A 17,195-nucleotide genomic window follows, 5' to 3' on the forward strand; every position below is an offset into this window, starting at 1 on the left:
TCAATTCCTCAACTACTATCCATAAATAGAACTTTTCGGTTAGTTTTTCTTTTATTTAACTATATTGAAAAATAAAGTGTAATTCTACATTTAAAATCATAAAATAAAATATTTTATCTTTTAACATTTTAATTATTGTCTTAAATTAGAAATATAAATAGAATTTTCAATTTAATTTAGATAGTTTTTTATAAATACTTATAGATAAAGAAAATAAGAAGGTAAAATGAATTATTTTTTTTTCTTATAAGTTAAAATCAATTTATATATTTAACTTTGAGAGAAATTAAGCTACATCTTAGTAATGTAAAATAGCTTTATACCATTATCCAATTACAAAGCATTGTGTATGGAAAATTTGTTAACTTTTATAAACAATATAAGACTTAAATATGTTTTGAATCCATATAAAATGATTGAATTTTGATCTTGGTTCATGTAAAAATTTGTCTTTGTTTTTCATGCTTCTAAAGTTTATAAACATTGATTTTGGTTTTTGTGAAATGAATTAGTTTTGAAATATGCATATCATACATAAGTTTATTAGAGGTTTTGCGATGGAGTTCAATTGGGGAGGTTTATATAATCATCTATCATGGCCTTATGGATTTTAATAATTACGGTCTTTTTATAAACATGTTGAGAAGGAATACATGTTTGTAACTATGAGACTTTAATTTGTTCCAATTGAACATCTGACTAGTGATAGCAAGAATAAAGGATATGCACAATGCGATATTCATTTAGTTACCATATACTTTCAAACTACATCAAAGACCATGTCTCAGACTTGGCCATCCGATAAAACTATCTTTGGGACATAGCAAGGATGATGTGATAATGTGTTATTGGTACCAAATGCATAAGAGTTTACATATAAAGTGTTTTGAGAATTGTATTGAGAATGATATGGTTTGATGAAATATGTATATGTTTGAATTTATTGATGTGTGATAATACTATTTGGCCTTTAAAATTCGTACTAAGGCATATTGTGAGATATATTTCACTCTTTACTTTGTTTTTGTTTTGTGAATTATCTCTTGGGTTGAATGCCAACCATGGGTGAAGTTTAGGTAGGTCATAAGAATCATGTTAAACATGAAGTTTAAGCTTCTTTTTATAGCTTTTGAGTTTGTTTTCATATAAGTGGCAAATTGGGGTTGGAGTTTAGTTATAATTATATAAAATGTTTTAGTTTAGTTTTAAAATTATTAGAATTCTTTAGTTTTGGATAACTTATATAAATGTCATTTGAAGTGTCTCATTTGTCATTATTTCATCTTCTATATGTATAAGTTTTATTTAAAGCTTATTTGATAAAAAAAAAATTGAAATTTGAACCTTTTATCCAACAAAGTTTTACTTTTTAATTTATTTGAAAATATAACACTTATAATAACAATTAGAGAAAAACATTTTGAGATAAAGCATGACACAACACACACACACATATATATATATATATATATAGGATTCGCTAACATACTTTCACTTAATTTTTAATTAGAGTTTGTTAGAATCCTACATAAGAAATGTTGGACAAAAAAAAACCAATTATCTTTTCTATTATAATAAATTCATTTTAGGGATATTACAGTAATTTAAATATATTTTTTTTAAATTCAATAAAATTCAAATTAGTATTTATAATTGATTTCTCTTTCCTTTATCATAGATAAAACCTTTTCACTCCTTGCATCTTTCTTGTAATTGATTTCTCTTGCAAACTCATGTAATGATACAAAAAAAAATCCTCACAATCTATTTCTCTTCTTACATTTATCCCCTTTGAATTAATCCTTCAAATAATTACCAAAGTGTGCTAAGCAAGCAATATGTGTAGCGTTATGAGCAAAACAACAATGGAGGAAGGTGTGTGCACTTTTTGAGAATGGGGGAGGGAGGAGCAATGCCCATATGATTGACAAAACAACATTCCAATCTTTAGATTATAGGTAAAAAATAATTATTAGTTAAGATTGAAAATTAATCATATACATTCTCTCAAAAAACTATTACTATCGTTGCCTCCACAACTATCAACATCACTATCAACTAGTGTCGCAAAAACTATTACCACCACCATTGTCACTACCATGGTTGTTGTTTCCACTATCACCATCGTTGACACGACCATGTGACAACATGGACGATTATGGTGGGAGTAACAATAATTGTTGTTGACACCATCATCACCATTGCTACCACCACCATTATCATTGTCATCAATGAAAACATATTTTATTATGATAGATGAAAGGGATAAATAATAATCATTTGATTGAAAATAAAAATAACTAATGATTGAGATTAAAATTTAATTGCAAACACCCACATATAAGATTATTATTATTATCATCTCTACAAATATCACCATCACAACCACCTATCATCGTTGTCACCATCACTTCCATTATCATCATTGTCGTTGCACCACAACCATCATCATTGTTGTGGTGACGGTGGTGGTGATGTTGGTGGAAATGCCCTCTATCACCACCACCGTTGTAACATTATACTAGTAAGGTGATCCTTCTCTTGGGTTGTTTATGTGTTAAGGTGGTTTTTGGTGAGTTGGAGTTCCTGTTGTTTAGACCCTTTCCTTCTTCTCTATTTGTATCTTCCATTGACTCTTAGTCTTGAGTGCTAGGGACAGCTGGATGTTGTTCCTTCTCCCTGTAGTTTAGAAATGTGGGTTGGTGTGGAGCTTGGGTGATTTGGAGCTTAGAACGATTTTTCTCTTCTTCTTCCTCTCATTTACTTTCTAGAAAGCTTGGAGTTTTTTATTCTTCCCTCTCTCTCTTTCCTTCATTTAGGTAACTGAAGCTCGCAAGGTTTTTTGTTCCCTTCTTCTTCTTCTTCCTTAGAGAGCTTAGAATCAAGGTAAGGGAAGTTGGATTCTTAATTTTTTGATGGGTTATTTTTTGATTCATGAAGTTGAATGTTGTTTGAATCCCTAAAATTCATGCCCGAGTCGGTTGGGTTTAAGTAGATTGCATGTTAAGTTAGAGTTGTGGATGTTCTTGAATGAGTTGGACAAAAAAATGGGTGATCTTAATATCTTGATGATTGCATGTGGTATTTTATGAAATTTTGAGTTTCATGTAGGAATTTGGTAATGAAAATGAGTTGTAAATGGTGTTTAGGAAGAAATTTTTTGAAGTGAAGGTGATAAATGATGGAGAAACCATGAACATACAAAAAAAAACTTTGAACTCAATGTTGATTTTGACACTAGAGTCTTGAAAATACCTTAAATAAGAGGTTCAAACAGAGATCTAGAACTATAGTAGCGAAATGAGAGTTTCAATGGTGAAGAATAAGGTCTAGCAGAAATCTAAGATGGTTGAGTGTTGCAATGATGGGGAAAAAATTGGGCTGGCAAAAATCCAACGCTGAAATGCTGGATTGAGCACTATAGAAGTAGGGGTAAATAACCAAATTTGGTCTTGAGGTCTTCATAAAAGTTGTATCCTTATATGTTGGCTTTACAATGGCTTTAAAATCACCTAAAAAGGATGTCTATAACTTTAGTTATATATAACCTTTTTAGTGAGTAAAGGTCAAATTGTTAACATTCAAGCAAATTGTTACAGTTTTTGTGATTTTCAACAACATGGTAGATGATGGAATTAGAACCTGAGGTCTTCATGAGAGTGTATAAAAGCTTCTTCTATTTCATATAAGATAAGGATAAGCATGATATGGGTAGTAGAACTTCTTATGCATTATTTTATGTGATGATTGCCATTGTATGATAGTTGGTTTTGATAAGTTGTATGTTGATATATGTTATATGATGGGTGAATTCGGTGAACATGAATGAAATACTTGTGTCTATAACATGTTTTATGATGTAGGATGATGATAATAAGCATTGATATGCTATGTATGATTGATATGTTATTATTGAATAAATTATTAAGCATTGAAATGTTATTCTTGGTTTGGTGTTAAGCATTGGTATGTTATACATAATTGGTGTGTTGATTTCTATATACATTGACTGAATGTGATGTATATAGTAGATGTATGATGAGGTGTAGATGTTGAGAATGTGGTGTGATATTAAAGCATGATGGCTAACTTAGGACTTGAAGAGAGAAAATTATTTTGAAAACTAAAGATCCTATATAAGGTATTTGGAGTGGTGCTCAAATAAGCCACTATTGGAAAACCCTCCTTGAGTAGATATGTCTCTTGGAGTGGATTTTTGAGGTGTGTTGAGTCTCTTCTAGATCCTTAGCTAGTAGTTGAGTAACATAGAAGGTCAAGAGCTACAACTTTTAACCAAGTACGTGGAAAGGTTACGTAGTTCCATGATGATGGCCAGTGAACTAACTCCACATGTGACTTGGTAATGCATGTCAAGATCGTGGTATGCCTATACCCAATTATGCCACTTTTAATGGTGGAATCAGACTTCTCCAGTGTAAGTGATGAAACCCAAGAAGCCAAATAAGGGATTGGTATCCCATTTTGTTGTGATTGAGCCAACACTTTGGGTGTAAAAATGATTGAGTTGGTTTGGTAGAAAGAGAGAGTAGATCAGGGCTAGACTTGAAGAGCTACTACAGACAGATGGCATGATCTTTTATTGATGGTGATGCTATTGTGTGTAGCTTGTATAAATATGCTCGACTGACACTAGGACATAGGATTATTTAGGATTACTATATACATGTATACATCCTCGTTTATATTAGTTTGGATGTTTTACTCATATATTCATGCTATGTATATGTATATCATGCTCCTTCCCTTAATCCTATATGTTCTAGTAGTATGGTTTTCACTACTAAGAGTAGTGATTCCATTGAGTGTAGTGGTTATGGTGGGTCGTCACACCCGTCATCGTCATCACATGTTGGCAACTATGATGGTGGTGGTGGTGGCGATAACAACAACAATTATGATGATGGTGACAACGATGATTACGGTTCTGGTGTCGATGACAACGACAACATTAGTGGTGATGATGTATCCATTTACTTCATATGTTTTATATTCAATTTCAACAATCCAATCATTAAATTAAAAGTTCTTAAAGTATGAATCAAATCTAAATTTTTTTTAAAAAAAATTGAAACTATTTGATACTTTATTTTATTAGTTCAAATTGATGAATAATCATATAGTTCCAAAGAACAAGTCTTATCAAGTAAGTGTACCAAGACTAATTCTTGGAGTAAGTTCACCCTTCCCATATATCTATCTATCTATAACTCATATTCTATATCAAATTTTAACAATCAAACCATTAAATATGATAGCTCGTTATGTAGATCTAAATCAACATATAAAAATAATTTTATGATTATCTGTCAATTTGAATTAATGAAATAAAGTATCAAATAGTTTTCAATTTTTTAAAAAGTTTGTAGATTTGACCTATGCATTAAGAATTCTTAGTTTAATGAATTGAAATTTGATGTAGAACATGAGTTATTAAGTGAAGTAAGTCCACCAAAACTAGGGATGGCAATGGGCCTCATAGGGGCAAGCAATAAGGTGCTTGTACCTGCCTAATCGAATAAAAATTTGTCTCATACCCGCAAGAGTATTCATTAAGTGGATACCCATGAATTTTATAAATACTCGCAAATATCCATTCATATTTGTAAATTTTTTAAATTATGAAAAAAATATTAAAAATAATTTTAAACTTATATTTGATGTTAATTATAATAAAATATTAAAGATAAATAATTGATATTAATTTTTAAATTTGCAATTAATGATATTTTCTTTTAAATGTTAAAAATAATATAAAAATGTAAGATAAAAATATAAATATTTAAATAATTTTATTTAACAGGTACCCGTAGGTATGGATACTACCAAATCCCCTCCAATCATGTCAATGAATTGGTAAAAAAAAAAGTACTCGTATTCATTATTCAAAATATTCATTTAGGCTACTCTCTTATTATCTGTGGTGAATTTTATCTACAAATATCTATGGGTATGGGTATTTTTGTTATCCTGAACTAAGATTTATTCTTAGAGTAAGTGAATTAGGGATGACAAAATAGATTCGGATCCTACGGATACCCGCAAAAATACCCATATGTAAGACGGATAAATATCCGCTTATATGTGGATGAATATAAACAAATATAGATCTACAAAATTTAGTAGGTATATGTGCAAGTAGGGGAACTATAGTACCCAACCCATCTTGCCCCATAGTTATATACACACACACACACACATATATATATATATATATATATATATATATATATATATATATATATATATATAAGTAATTACTTAATAATAATTTATTTATTTAAATTTTATTATGATATTACAACTAAAATCCTATCTAGCTTCATTTTTTCTTCTTGCATCTCTACTCACCCACTCGTTGCTCGTCATTTGCATCGCGTCCTGCCTTCCATAGCCACCACTTACCATATTCTTGTGTCCCAAGTGTGAGTTGCAAGTGTAGGTATGGATACCCAGGTACCCAACGGGTATAGAGATGAGGATTAAAATTGTTATTCATGCAAGTATGAGACTGGATACATGTATTATTTTTAAATATGGTATGAAAATGGATACTATAAAATCATACCCAAATCCTATCTATTGTCTTCCCTAAAATGAATCCCTTCTCATTTATATATATATATATATATATATATATATATATATATATATATATATATAAGATGAGGCAGTGATTAGTAAATTTTCACCCAGCAAAGGTACATGCATGTATTCAATTTGATTCTCATCTCAAGCTTTTTTGGTGTTCCACTTCAAATGTTTTAAAATTCGTGTTCATGTGAAAAATCATGATTCTAAAATAAAAATTTATTGCTAACGAATATTTGTTTACACATTTACATATGTATCTCTGAAATAAAATATTTACATTCAGTTTTAATAAATAAATAAAAAATTATGACAAATTTTAATTATTTATCACCTTAAATAAATTAATGATAGTAGCGTCATATTTTTATCATGATAAATTAATTTCAAGTAAACAATTATTTATAATATGTTTAAATATAAATTAAACGCAGGGAATTAATATTTCTAATTCATGTTCCAAAGAAACTAAAATTTTGTGTGATAAACATTCCCTAAGAGTAAAATAAGTAATTTTACTATCAAGGAAATTAATTCTTTATATGAATAATATTAGTGACCTTACGCAGAGAAATGCTAATAATAAATTTTCTGAAATTCTTTTTTGAATATATTTTAATTATCAGAAAAAAAAAGTATTAGAAATTACTTGAATTGTGTGAATTATATTCCGTATGTAATCATAAAGAATCTTGCGAGTAGAAAATGCCAATGCGAGCAATGAATTTATGTTCTCTTTTTATTATGAGGAAAGCAATGAGGGTGATATCTTGAAACACAATTGTTAGATTTTCTATGTTTTGTAGCATTTAACAATAACATTCAAGAATTTAACCCACAAGACCATAAAATAAATATACATGACTAATGGAAATATGGAAGATTGAAAAGCTTGAGAAGTGAGAACTTACCCTAATAAAAATATTCTACTACTTCTCTTTCCTTGCTATTTCATCTGCTTTTGCTCCTCTAAGCTTTGCTTCTTCTGCTTTTTATTCTTTAGAGGTTTCAAACAAAGTTAGATTTAAAGGCCTAGCTATAATCTTTGCTTCTTCTGCTTTTAATTTGCTTGTATATTTCAGGTTGAGGCCTCCATGTTTTTGATGTTTGGGTCAACGGATAACCATATTCTCTTGCAAGCTGTGACACACTGTATTCTGGTTCAGATTTTGTTTTATCAATATTTTTTTTCTCATTAAATTAGGAGTTTAATAGATTATGCAATCACAGTTGTAAAATAGTTTTATATTTTGAGTGTAGTGTCCACCAATTACAGATCACTATTGATATGATTTTTAAAATTATTATTTTAAAAGTTAATAAATTTACTATATATAATAATGTGTGATTGAATAATAATATAAAACTATTTTATATTTTTTTTTCTAATTAATTATAGTAAATTATCATTTCCTCAAATGAATTTTTAAAAGAGTGTATAGAAATTTCAAATCCTTGTTGATATGGAGCCAGCCAGCAGCAGGTCTTTAAGAATAAAGATATAACAATTTTGAAGATGCACAACACGCCAAATTGGTCATAGTTGCTCCATAGTAAAGCACGGAAATTGAACAAAAATAAAACAACTTTGAGAAATGTTAATAAAAGAAAAACTTTAATATTATGTTTGGATGGAGTAGTTCATTTATTTAAAAAAATTTAAATTTTTTGAGGTGTATTTTGTTTGGATGAAAATTTTATAAAGAATTTTAAATTTAAATATTTGTGAAATTTTTTAAAATAATAAAATTTTAAATTCTCTCAAACAAAAATAAGGATTTGAATTTTTTTTTTTCTTATTTCACTTATATATTTTATCTTATCTTTTATATCTTTGTGTTTTTAATTATTTAATATTTAAAAATATTTTTAAAATTATTAAATATTAATGTTTAAAATTATTAGATTTTTAAAAATTGGCTAATATTTATTTTCATCAAATTTAATTTCAAAATATCAACATATGAATATTTTTTAAAATCAATTTTACCATGATGGAATCAAATTATCATACCCAAACTTTTGATTAATTCTTAGAAAATATTCAAAATATTATTTATAAAATCATAAATATTATATATGTGATAACTTTTTATTTACAATATAATTATAAAATAATTAAATATATTTATCATTTAAGTTAAGTTAAATTCTTTTTAACTTTTACAATAATCTTTTCATGTTTAAAAAAAATTATAATTTTATAAACACTTTAAGTAAAAATAATAAATATATATGAATATATTCGACTTGAATGCTTTAATTGTTTCAATAATTTTTAAAAACTTGAAACAATTAATTAATTACACTATTTCTTTTTTGGTTCGTCGATAGCATGGACAATGACTAATCTTCTTGCTATGTTGGAGGCACTTAAAAATGTGGGATAACTGGTCCCAAGATTTAACGCGGCTGCATACACAAGGCAGGATTCGAACCCCTAACATTATTTAAGCGTGGATCAATCTCTATCGCTGAACCACACGCTTGGGATTAATTACATTATTTTAATAAAAAAAAACATAATTTATAAATAAATGTGTTTTTAATATAATAAAAATAAAAGTAATTATTTTAAAAAAATAATAAAAAAATAAGTGAGGTGAAGTGCATCAAGAGCAGAGTGTGTTGTTACTTTTCTGTTTTACATATTTAAGAGTTAAGACATTCCTTTCACTGTCCACTGTTTCCGTTTTCCCTGTAACCCTATAACATAAGTGGCTGCGCCGCCGCGTCTGTTGCCGTCGCTCCCGCCGCCGTTTCGACTCCGGTATGTCGTTTGCGCCTCCTTCCCTTCCTACTTTGATTTCCGCATTGTTTTTTCCGTTCCCACTCTCATACGTCACGTCGTACTTAAGCTAACCACCCACTGCGTTGCACGTGCCCAATCGCTGAAACCTCGTTACAAATTTCGCTAATTTGTAGTTGTAGAGGACCAAAATGCAATAAGTGAAAGTAATATGATTGAATGATTAATTAACAAACATAAAAAGCACTTCCATACATTTAATTACTTTTTCACCTTTTTGGTAAATAGTTCCAAACATGGCATATGTTGGAGAATAAAAAACACTGCTTAAATTGCACGCAGTCGCTTAAGAATCATATAGACGCAGTCGATAATAGGTATCTCTCTCACTCACTCACTCACTCTTGTTAAAGGTTTTTTTTTTTTTTTTTTTAATCATGTAATTGATATGAAGAAGATTTTGAAATGGAACTTTGCATGCAGTGAATCGTTTCTGCACAGTTTGGTTTTATTAGTTATTTTTTTAGTATTTTAAAGTACTTTTTGTTTTTTTTTTTTAATTTTACTAAGTTTTTTTATAGCTTCATCTGTGTTGTTGCATTTTGGCTGAGTTTTAGTTTATTAGTGTTACTCACTTTGTTGATGAAAATATTAGAACTTTGCCTGTATGGATATTTTTTTAATCTTTTGGTCATGTCATCCTCTCTGGTTTCATTAATGTTAATGTGTTTGATAGGTGGATTGCATTTTTTGGGTTTCTAAGATCTAACTTTCAATCCAATAATGTGTTTGGAGGGTGTTCCATAATGATGCTAAGAAGTCTTGATTATTGTTTTTTTTTTTTTTTGTTTGGCTTCTTTTCTTAGGAATTTGTATTGTTGTTGGATTTATCCGTGTCTGTGTGACCTACTGTACCAAAAAATTTCATTTTTTTTTTCAACCATTTTGCATTATTCTGCATTATGTATGTTGTGAGGATTGCCCAATCTGTGGTTTCATGGTGAGAATGCTGTAATTAAGTTATGCTATGAACTCCATTGTGATGCTTAAAATTGTAGAACAAGTATCTCAATATCTTATGCAATTTTACCTATGCTTCAAAATTTTAAAGTGAAGAGTTTTGTGCATGCTGGATGACGCAGGTTATCTCTAAATCTTTCAAGAACAGACTGAGAAAGGTGAGGAAATGTCGGAACCATCATTGGTAGAGTCTCTAGTTCTTCAACTCCACGAGATCTCAGCTGTCAAATTTGGCAACTTCAAGCTCAAATCTGGCATCTCCTCACCAATCTACATAGATCTTCGCCTCATTATATCTTACCCTTCTCTCCTCCAGCAAATCTCTCAAACTCTTATATCATCAGTCTCTTCCACTTCCTTTGACCTTGTATGTGGTGTCCCTTACACTGCCTTACCCATTGCCACATGTGTCTCTCTCGCTCAAAACATTCCCATGGTCATGCGCCGCAAGGAAATCAAAGATTACGGAACTGCTAAAGCTATTGAAGGTGATTTCAAGCCTGGCCAAAGTTGCTTAATCATTGAGGATTTGGTTACCAGTGGCACGTCAGTTTTGGAAACTGCAGCGCCATTGCGTGCTGTGGGGTTGAAGATCAGTGATGCTGTTGTTTTGATTGATAGAGAGCAAGGTGGGAGAGAGAATTTGGAGCAAAATGGCATCAAACTGCATGCAATAATTAAATTGTCTGAAATGGTGAAAATTTTGAGCAATCATGGGAAGCTTGACAAGGAGATGGTAGGAGTTGTTACAAAGTTCTTAGAGGAGAATCGGAAGGTTGCTGCTTTGACAACGGTGGAGAAGCCTGCAGCAACTAAGGTCAAGGCTTTGTCATTTGGGGAGAGGGCTAAGCTGTCGAAGAATCCAATGGGAAAGAGGTTGTTTGAGATAATGGCTGCGAAGGAGAGTAATCTCTGTTTGGCTGCCGATGTTGGAACTGCAGCTGAATTGCTTGAAATTGCTGAAAAGGTTGTTCTGATCTCTAGTTTTCATGTACTATTGTGTTCACTTGGATCATTAGCTTGCAGAATACTTTCTTAATTAGTCCATGAAATGTTTTCTTGCTCGTTTACATGAAAGAATCTGGTGTTTTGTGGCTTCTTAACATCAACTGGATTCTAATTAGATGATTGGCCATGATTATATGTATTTTTATTAACTAATTTGGTTGGTTTACTCTTTCAGGTTGGACCTGAGATATGCTTGCTGAAGACTCATGTGGATATTTTTCCAGATTTTACTCCTGATTTTGGCTCAAAACTACTTTCGGTATGACACTTAAAGAAACTCTATTTTGTTTATGTGCCTTTTTCTCTTTTCAGGATAGCACAAGAAACCTTTTGGTTCTTGATATTGTTGACATTAACCACTAGAAGATTTTATTTATTTATTTTTTATTTATTCAAACAGGATGGCAATTCCTTCCTTTAACATATGAATAGGGTTGTTATGTACTATGAGCATTTTGGTGCATAAGTTTCAGGCAATCTTTTACATTTCTGGTCTAATGGTGTCTAATATATGATTTATTCAATTAAAGATTGCAGAAAAACATAACTTCTTAATCTTTGAGGATCGTAAATTTGCTGATATTGGTAACACGGTGACCATGCAATATGAAGGGTAAGACTGCTCATTCAACTATCAAGGAATCCATTTTCTGGATTCCTTTTATCTATTTTTGCTTTCAGTATGACTTGTTTCTATTCCATTGTCTTGTTTCTGTTCCATTATCTCAGAGGGATCTTTCATATACTGGATTGGGCACATATAGTAAATGCTCACATAATCTCAGGCCCTGGAATTGTTGATGGGTTAAAATTGAAGGTCTGTATTATTAGTAACTTCAATTTTATTTTTACCATAGCAACATCTCAACTCATGGGCTAACGTGTATCTCGAACAATGCTCAGGGTTTACCTCGTGGTAGGGGTTTATTACTGCTTGCTGAAATGAGTTCAGCTGGTAACCTTGCCAAGGGAGATTATACCACTGCTGCCGTTAAAATTGCCGAAGATCATTCAGACTTTGTCATTGGCTTCATCTCAGTCAATCCTGCATCATGGCCAGGGGCACCTATAAATCCTTCCTTCATTCAGGCAACCCCTGGAGTTCAAATGGTAACCGGTGGCGATGCTTTAGGACAGCAATATAACACTCCATATTCTGTAAGTTTCTGGTTAAGATAAAGATGTGCAAAAGTATTTTTGCCCCGCCATTTGTTGTACTTTCTTAGGTTGAGAATTTTTTTTTTTTTTTTTTGTGTGTGTGTGTGTGTGTGTGTGTGTGTGGAGGAAATAGGATAAGGAAAAGGGAGAGGGAGGGGGCACTAGTTCATCAGTCCTAAGAGCTGACAACAATGCAGCCCCCTGCTTTCTGCATTGAGCATGAAACAGAAGCATAATTAAAATGAGAAGTTAACACTGACTTGGTTATTAGATATCATCAAATATGGCTTGGCCATTGAAATTCTAATATGTGTGATGTATATTTTTGGGTTTGACGGTTTGTACCTAAATTTCACCATTAGGATAAATGAAAGATGCAAAATGAATTATTGATTTGCGTCTTGGCAAACTTGTTTCTCTGGGCTTTATATATAAAGATTTTTTTGGCTAACTAACTTGGTTTGCATCTTGGCAAACTAACTTGTTTCTTTATATTAATTCTTTGGCAAACTAACTAGTTTCTTAGAAATTTGATTTTTTAGCTGAGCCAAATGGACGTTGTGTGATCCACATAGCTCACTTTAGTTAGTGTGACAAGGTTATGTTGTTGTTGGTCATAGTTTATTTCTGTGTGTTTTTTTCAAGTTCATTTTATGCTACATCTTTCCCTGCTGAGAACTTGGTGTGGCATAGAATATTAGAAATGGTACCCTTGATTTTTCTTGTATTGAGAAGGGTTTTATTTTTAAGATACTCGCATTTTTAAACACTCATGTGACATTCAATATTTCTCTTTATTTTTCTCCTGTAATATCACATCACTAGATCATATTTATTATACATATAAGAGGCGTCTAAAAATCTTTTTTGTATTGAAAATTCATTAAAGCAGCATTCTTTTATCTTGTAGCATACTGATTTTGTCAGATCAAATATTTTTCCAGGTGGTTCATGATAGGGGCAGTGACATAATCATTGTGGGGCGTGGCATCATCAAAGCAACAAATCCAGCTGAGGCAGCTCGTGAATACCGTCTTCAAGGATGGAATGCATATTTGGCCAAATGTTCTTGATGCCCACATCCTTAGAATAAAATGATCAGCCAAAATAATGTTTTAATGGGACATCTAATCTGGCTTGTAACTCAGAGGAAAGGTGGTCTTGAGTACAATATAATGCTAAAAGACATTTTTCAGTCGGAATATTAAAGTTGAGTTTTTATTTTCTGAGGGAAATTAAATAAAAAATATAACTTATAGAATGGTAATATGGAATTTCATATGATTTTCTCACAATAACTACGAAGGAATGATGATACATCAACTCCTCTATATTAAGGTTTGCTTATACTATCTTGAATAGAAAGCACCTGATCAAGAATATAAAGGAAATAGTGTGGTCAAATAGCAAGCTACCCAATCTCAAGTGCTCAACTATCCAGGATTTGATTTAGGATTCGTCTATTCTATTTCTAAATGGAATATAGCATATTTATATTCTATTTCTAAATGGAATATAGCATATTTATATTCTATTTCTTTTAAAGGTTATCCTTCGTATATTAAATTGGGTTCGTGTAGTAAGTGCTCAAATTTCCGAACCTTTTGTATCGATAAATATGTTATCTCATACAAGCCATCACACTTTGTCATTGCCATTTATGACGGTGATTTCATCATATGTTGTAAATCAAATATCACTCGTAAAGATATGAAATTGATTAAAATCCTTATAAGTGGTCAAACTCTTTTATAATCACATAAAACTTGATTATAAAGATCATTTTCCTTGTATTGTAGTGTTTAGCATTTTTTCACACATAGGAAATTACTAAAAAATTTATTAAAATCAATGTTAATTTTATCAATATTAATAAATGATTTTTTTTAAACTCAAGGTCTTCAATTACAAATGTTGGATTATTATTACAGTTTGTTTCACGCGATTTAAAAGAGATTCTTTTAAAAAAATTTCATCCCTCTCAATGTTTAAAAATAAGCATTTATTTTTCATAAAAATATTTTCCTTGAGGTTTTAAAGTCAAAGGATCAATTGAATCCATTATTGACTTCATATAATCAATAAATTTTATAATTTAAGTAATTATTTTGCCACAATTTCTCAATTTATATTTTCAAGGCATATTTGCTTAGAGATTTTTCAACTAATAAATGTGTGTTTGTTTTGAAGTTAAAATCCTCTAAACACCCGTCAATCTAAAACAGGACTCTTTTTACTTCTTAACTTTTGCTTTGAAAATTGAGAAATTTCAGTTGTTTTTTAAATGCATACCCAAACATATTGTAAGTCTCATTACCAGTCATATCCAAAGTAATAAGCTCTAAATCAATAATTATTTTTAGCTGATCTCCTACTAACGACATTATAACCAAGTGTAGTGATATAACTATTGATGAATTATCTCTTTAAAAACCAAGACCTAATTAATCAACACCGTATTTTCTAATCTAGTGAAATCTAGTGATATAACTTTTTTTTCTTCTTCTTATTATGGATAACACCTGTAACCAATAAAATTATTTAGAATTAACAATTCACGCAGTCTTCACTAACTCTTGTCATAAATGACAATAATTTTTAAGGATTAAACTCAAAAGTTCCCATCACTAGTAACAAATATATCAACATTCATTATATAATTACACATTAAATTAATATACTCAGTGGCACTAGCTATCTTTCATGAAATGTCATATAAATCAACGTATTGCCTTAAAAGAAAATAAAGTATATTATAATCACCAAATCAATTATATGATTACAACAAAAATTAAGGAAATCTATAAACCAATATATCCAAAACATAGAGAAAATATGCTCAATCACCACATAAATTGATGCACATTAAGGTCATCATTTATTTACTTATTTATATAAGCATTCTTGTTATTCTAGAGAACATGTATTTTAGTGACCTACTTATAGTTAATTCTTTTTACTATAGTGAAATTTGTAAATAATATTTGTCTATGTCTTGCAATTTATTTTTCTCACTTTATTCTTCAATTTGTAAACTAGTAGATATTATATGATATATGCGCTCAATAACCTTATCCCCGGATATCCTTGTGGCTATCCTCCTTACAATGTTGATAAATCGAGAAGTGTTAATCTTGTGAGAATAATCATTGTCATTTGCATTTATGAACACTATCTATTGATGTGGATATTGATTGAAGGAAATTTTTAATACACCTTACTTTTGACCTGTGTTTGGGAGGTAATTTAAGAGAGATTTGTGGGGAGGAGAATAAATTAGAAGAGAATTAGTAAAAACAAAATTGTGTTTAATGGAGGTGAATTAAAGGAAAATTGTGATGATTAATTGGTGGAGTGCATGGGATGAGAGTCACCCTCTCACATGATGGGATTCTTGTGAGATTATGGTCAACCGTACAAAATCCTCCTTATGTTGTAAATTAGTTTCTACTTCTTTTGTCCTGCACTTTCTACTCATGCTAAAGATGATGTGGAAAACAAATTGTCATTATGAGATGACAATATAAAGTTTATACTTTTTTAGGTAGAAAAAGAAATTTGAGTGGAAAGAATGGAAAGCAGATAGAGAATGAAGGTGTACTATAGTTTATCCATCAGGAACTGATGAGCGTGACCCCTCACTCTGCTCTGAGTGTGAAATAAATCAGAATTATAAGTTACTATATTTATTTAAAAATATTTAATTTTTTTTAATATTTATTGAATCAACTGATACTATATTTAATTTTTGAACTTCAAAATTTTGAATTCAAGTCTTGAGTTTAATTAATTTTTAATATTATTTTTATTATTTAAAAATTTAAAGATAAAATAGTCTAAAAATTATGTATATGAAAATAGATTATTCCCTTTATAACATGTATAGACTCAATATATGATTTATATTACTATGCGGATTATACACAAACAATTATCTGTTCTAAATTATATATATATATATATATATTAATTTAAATTGTATTATTTCATATATATATGCACGATTGTTTTAATTCAATATTATATGATACCGTTCCATTAATTGATATTATTTTATCTTAACTTTTCTTTAACTATTTTTTAATTGTATAGTTTTCTTATTAATTCAATAATTTTTTATTTTTTTTTTACTTTCTTAATACACACATGTAATGCACAATTTATACCGTGGCTCAAATGCTATGTGGGAGTTAGGACTGGACAAAAATAAAATAAAAAATGGCAAAGGACGAAAATGCAAAATGTAGAAAAACATGTCTGGTGTTGTGATCTAGACAAACATGTCTTTGCAAAAGAAAGCACGTCCCCACCCAATGGTATCACTTTTTACATTTAGGCCCAATATGTTTCGGCTCAATGCTTTGGGAATAAGTTTATTTTCTCCATTCAAAGATGTGCAAATATCAAATATCTAAATAGTATTTTGCTTCAACGCATTTTCTAGTTATTCAAGTATCATTACATATTTTATGTATAATGTATGGATATTACCTATCAAATTTTATTCATCACAAAAATATATAAATAGATACATTATTATTGTACCTGTCTAAAGGATACACCAATAATCCTTTCGTATTCTGAGGGCCGAATGAGTGCTCCGAACCAATATTCCGGTGTGGGGGAGGTACCTGCAAAAGGCACTTCGACG

At 30.1% G+C, this 17,195-nt stretch overlaps 1 protein-coding gene across 2 annotated transcripts; it reads left to right on the top strand.

Annotated features, from left to right (window-relative positions):
* Positions 1-9,224: 9,224 nt before the first annotated feature.
* LOC109817156 (uridine 5'-monophosphate synthase / UMP synthase (PYRE-F) (UMPS)) lies at positions 9,225-13,811 on the top strand. Of its 2 annotated transcripts, none has more exons than XM_020382368.3 (7): positions 9,225-9,379; positions 10,501-11,345; positions 11,562-11,645; positions 11,917-11,999; positions 12,116-12,203; positions 12,290-12,544; positions 13,489-13,811. In XM_020382368.3, exons 2-7 carry the CDS (start codon positions 10,545-10,547, stop codon positions 13,615-13,617), a joined length of 1,440 nt encoding a protein of 479 aa, XP_020237957.2. In that variant the 5' UTR covers positions 9,225-9,379; positions 10,501-10,544; the 3' UTR covers positions 13,618-13,811. The 2 variants fall into 2 exon arrangements, with proteins under 2 accessions (XP_020237957.2, XP_020237958.2); XM_020382369.3 differs by lacking the exon at positions 9,225-9,379 and adding an exon at positions 9,641-9,735.
* The last annotated feature ends 3,384 nt before the right edge of the window (positions 13,812-17,195 follow it).

The sequence above is a fragment of the Cajanus cajan genome, chromosome 10 (assembly GCF_000230855.2).
Source record: "Cajanus cajan strain Asha chromosome 10, NIPB_CcT2T_4, whole genome shotgun sequence".
NCBI classification, from domain to species: Eukaryota; Viridiplantae; Streptophyta; class Magnoliopsida; order Fabales; family Fabaceae; genus Cajanus; species Cajanus cajan.

What these genes read in the sequence shown, in the direction of transcription:
- LOC109817156 (XM_020382368.3), top strand. Translation starts at nt 10,545, where the DNA reads ATGTCGGAACCATCATTGGTAGAGTCTCTAGTTCTTCAACTCCACGAG. An exon ending in TTGGCTCAAAACTACTTTCG is followed by an intron (nt 11,646 to 11,916) that starts GTATGACACTTA and finishes ATTCAATTAAAG; the next exon opens with ATTGCAGAAAAACATAACTT. An exon ending in TTGATGGGTTAAAATTGAAG is followed by an intron (nt 12,204 to 12,289) that starts GTCTGTATTATT and finishes AACAATGCTCAG; the next exon opens with GGTTTACCTCGTGGTAGGGG.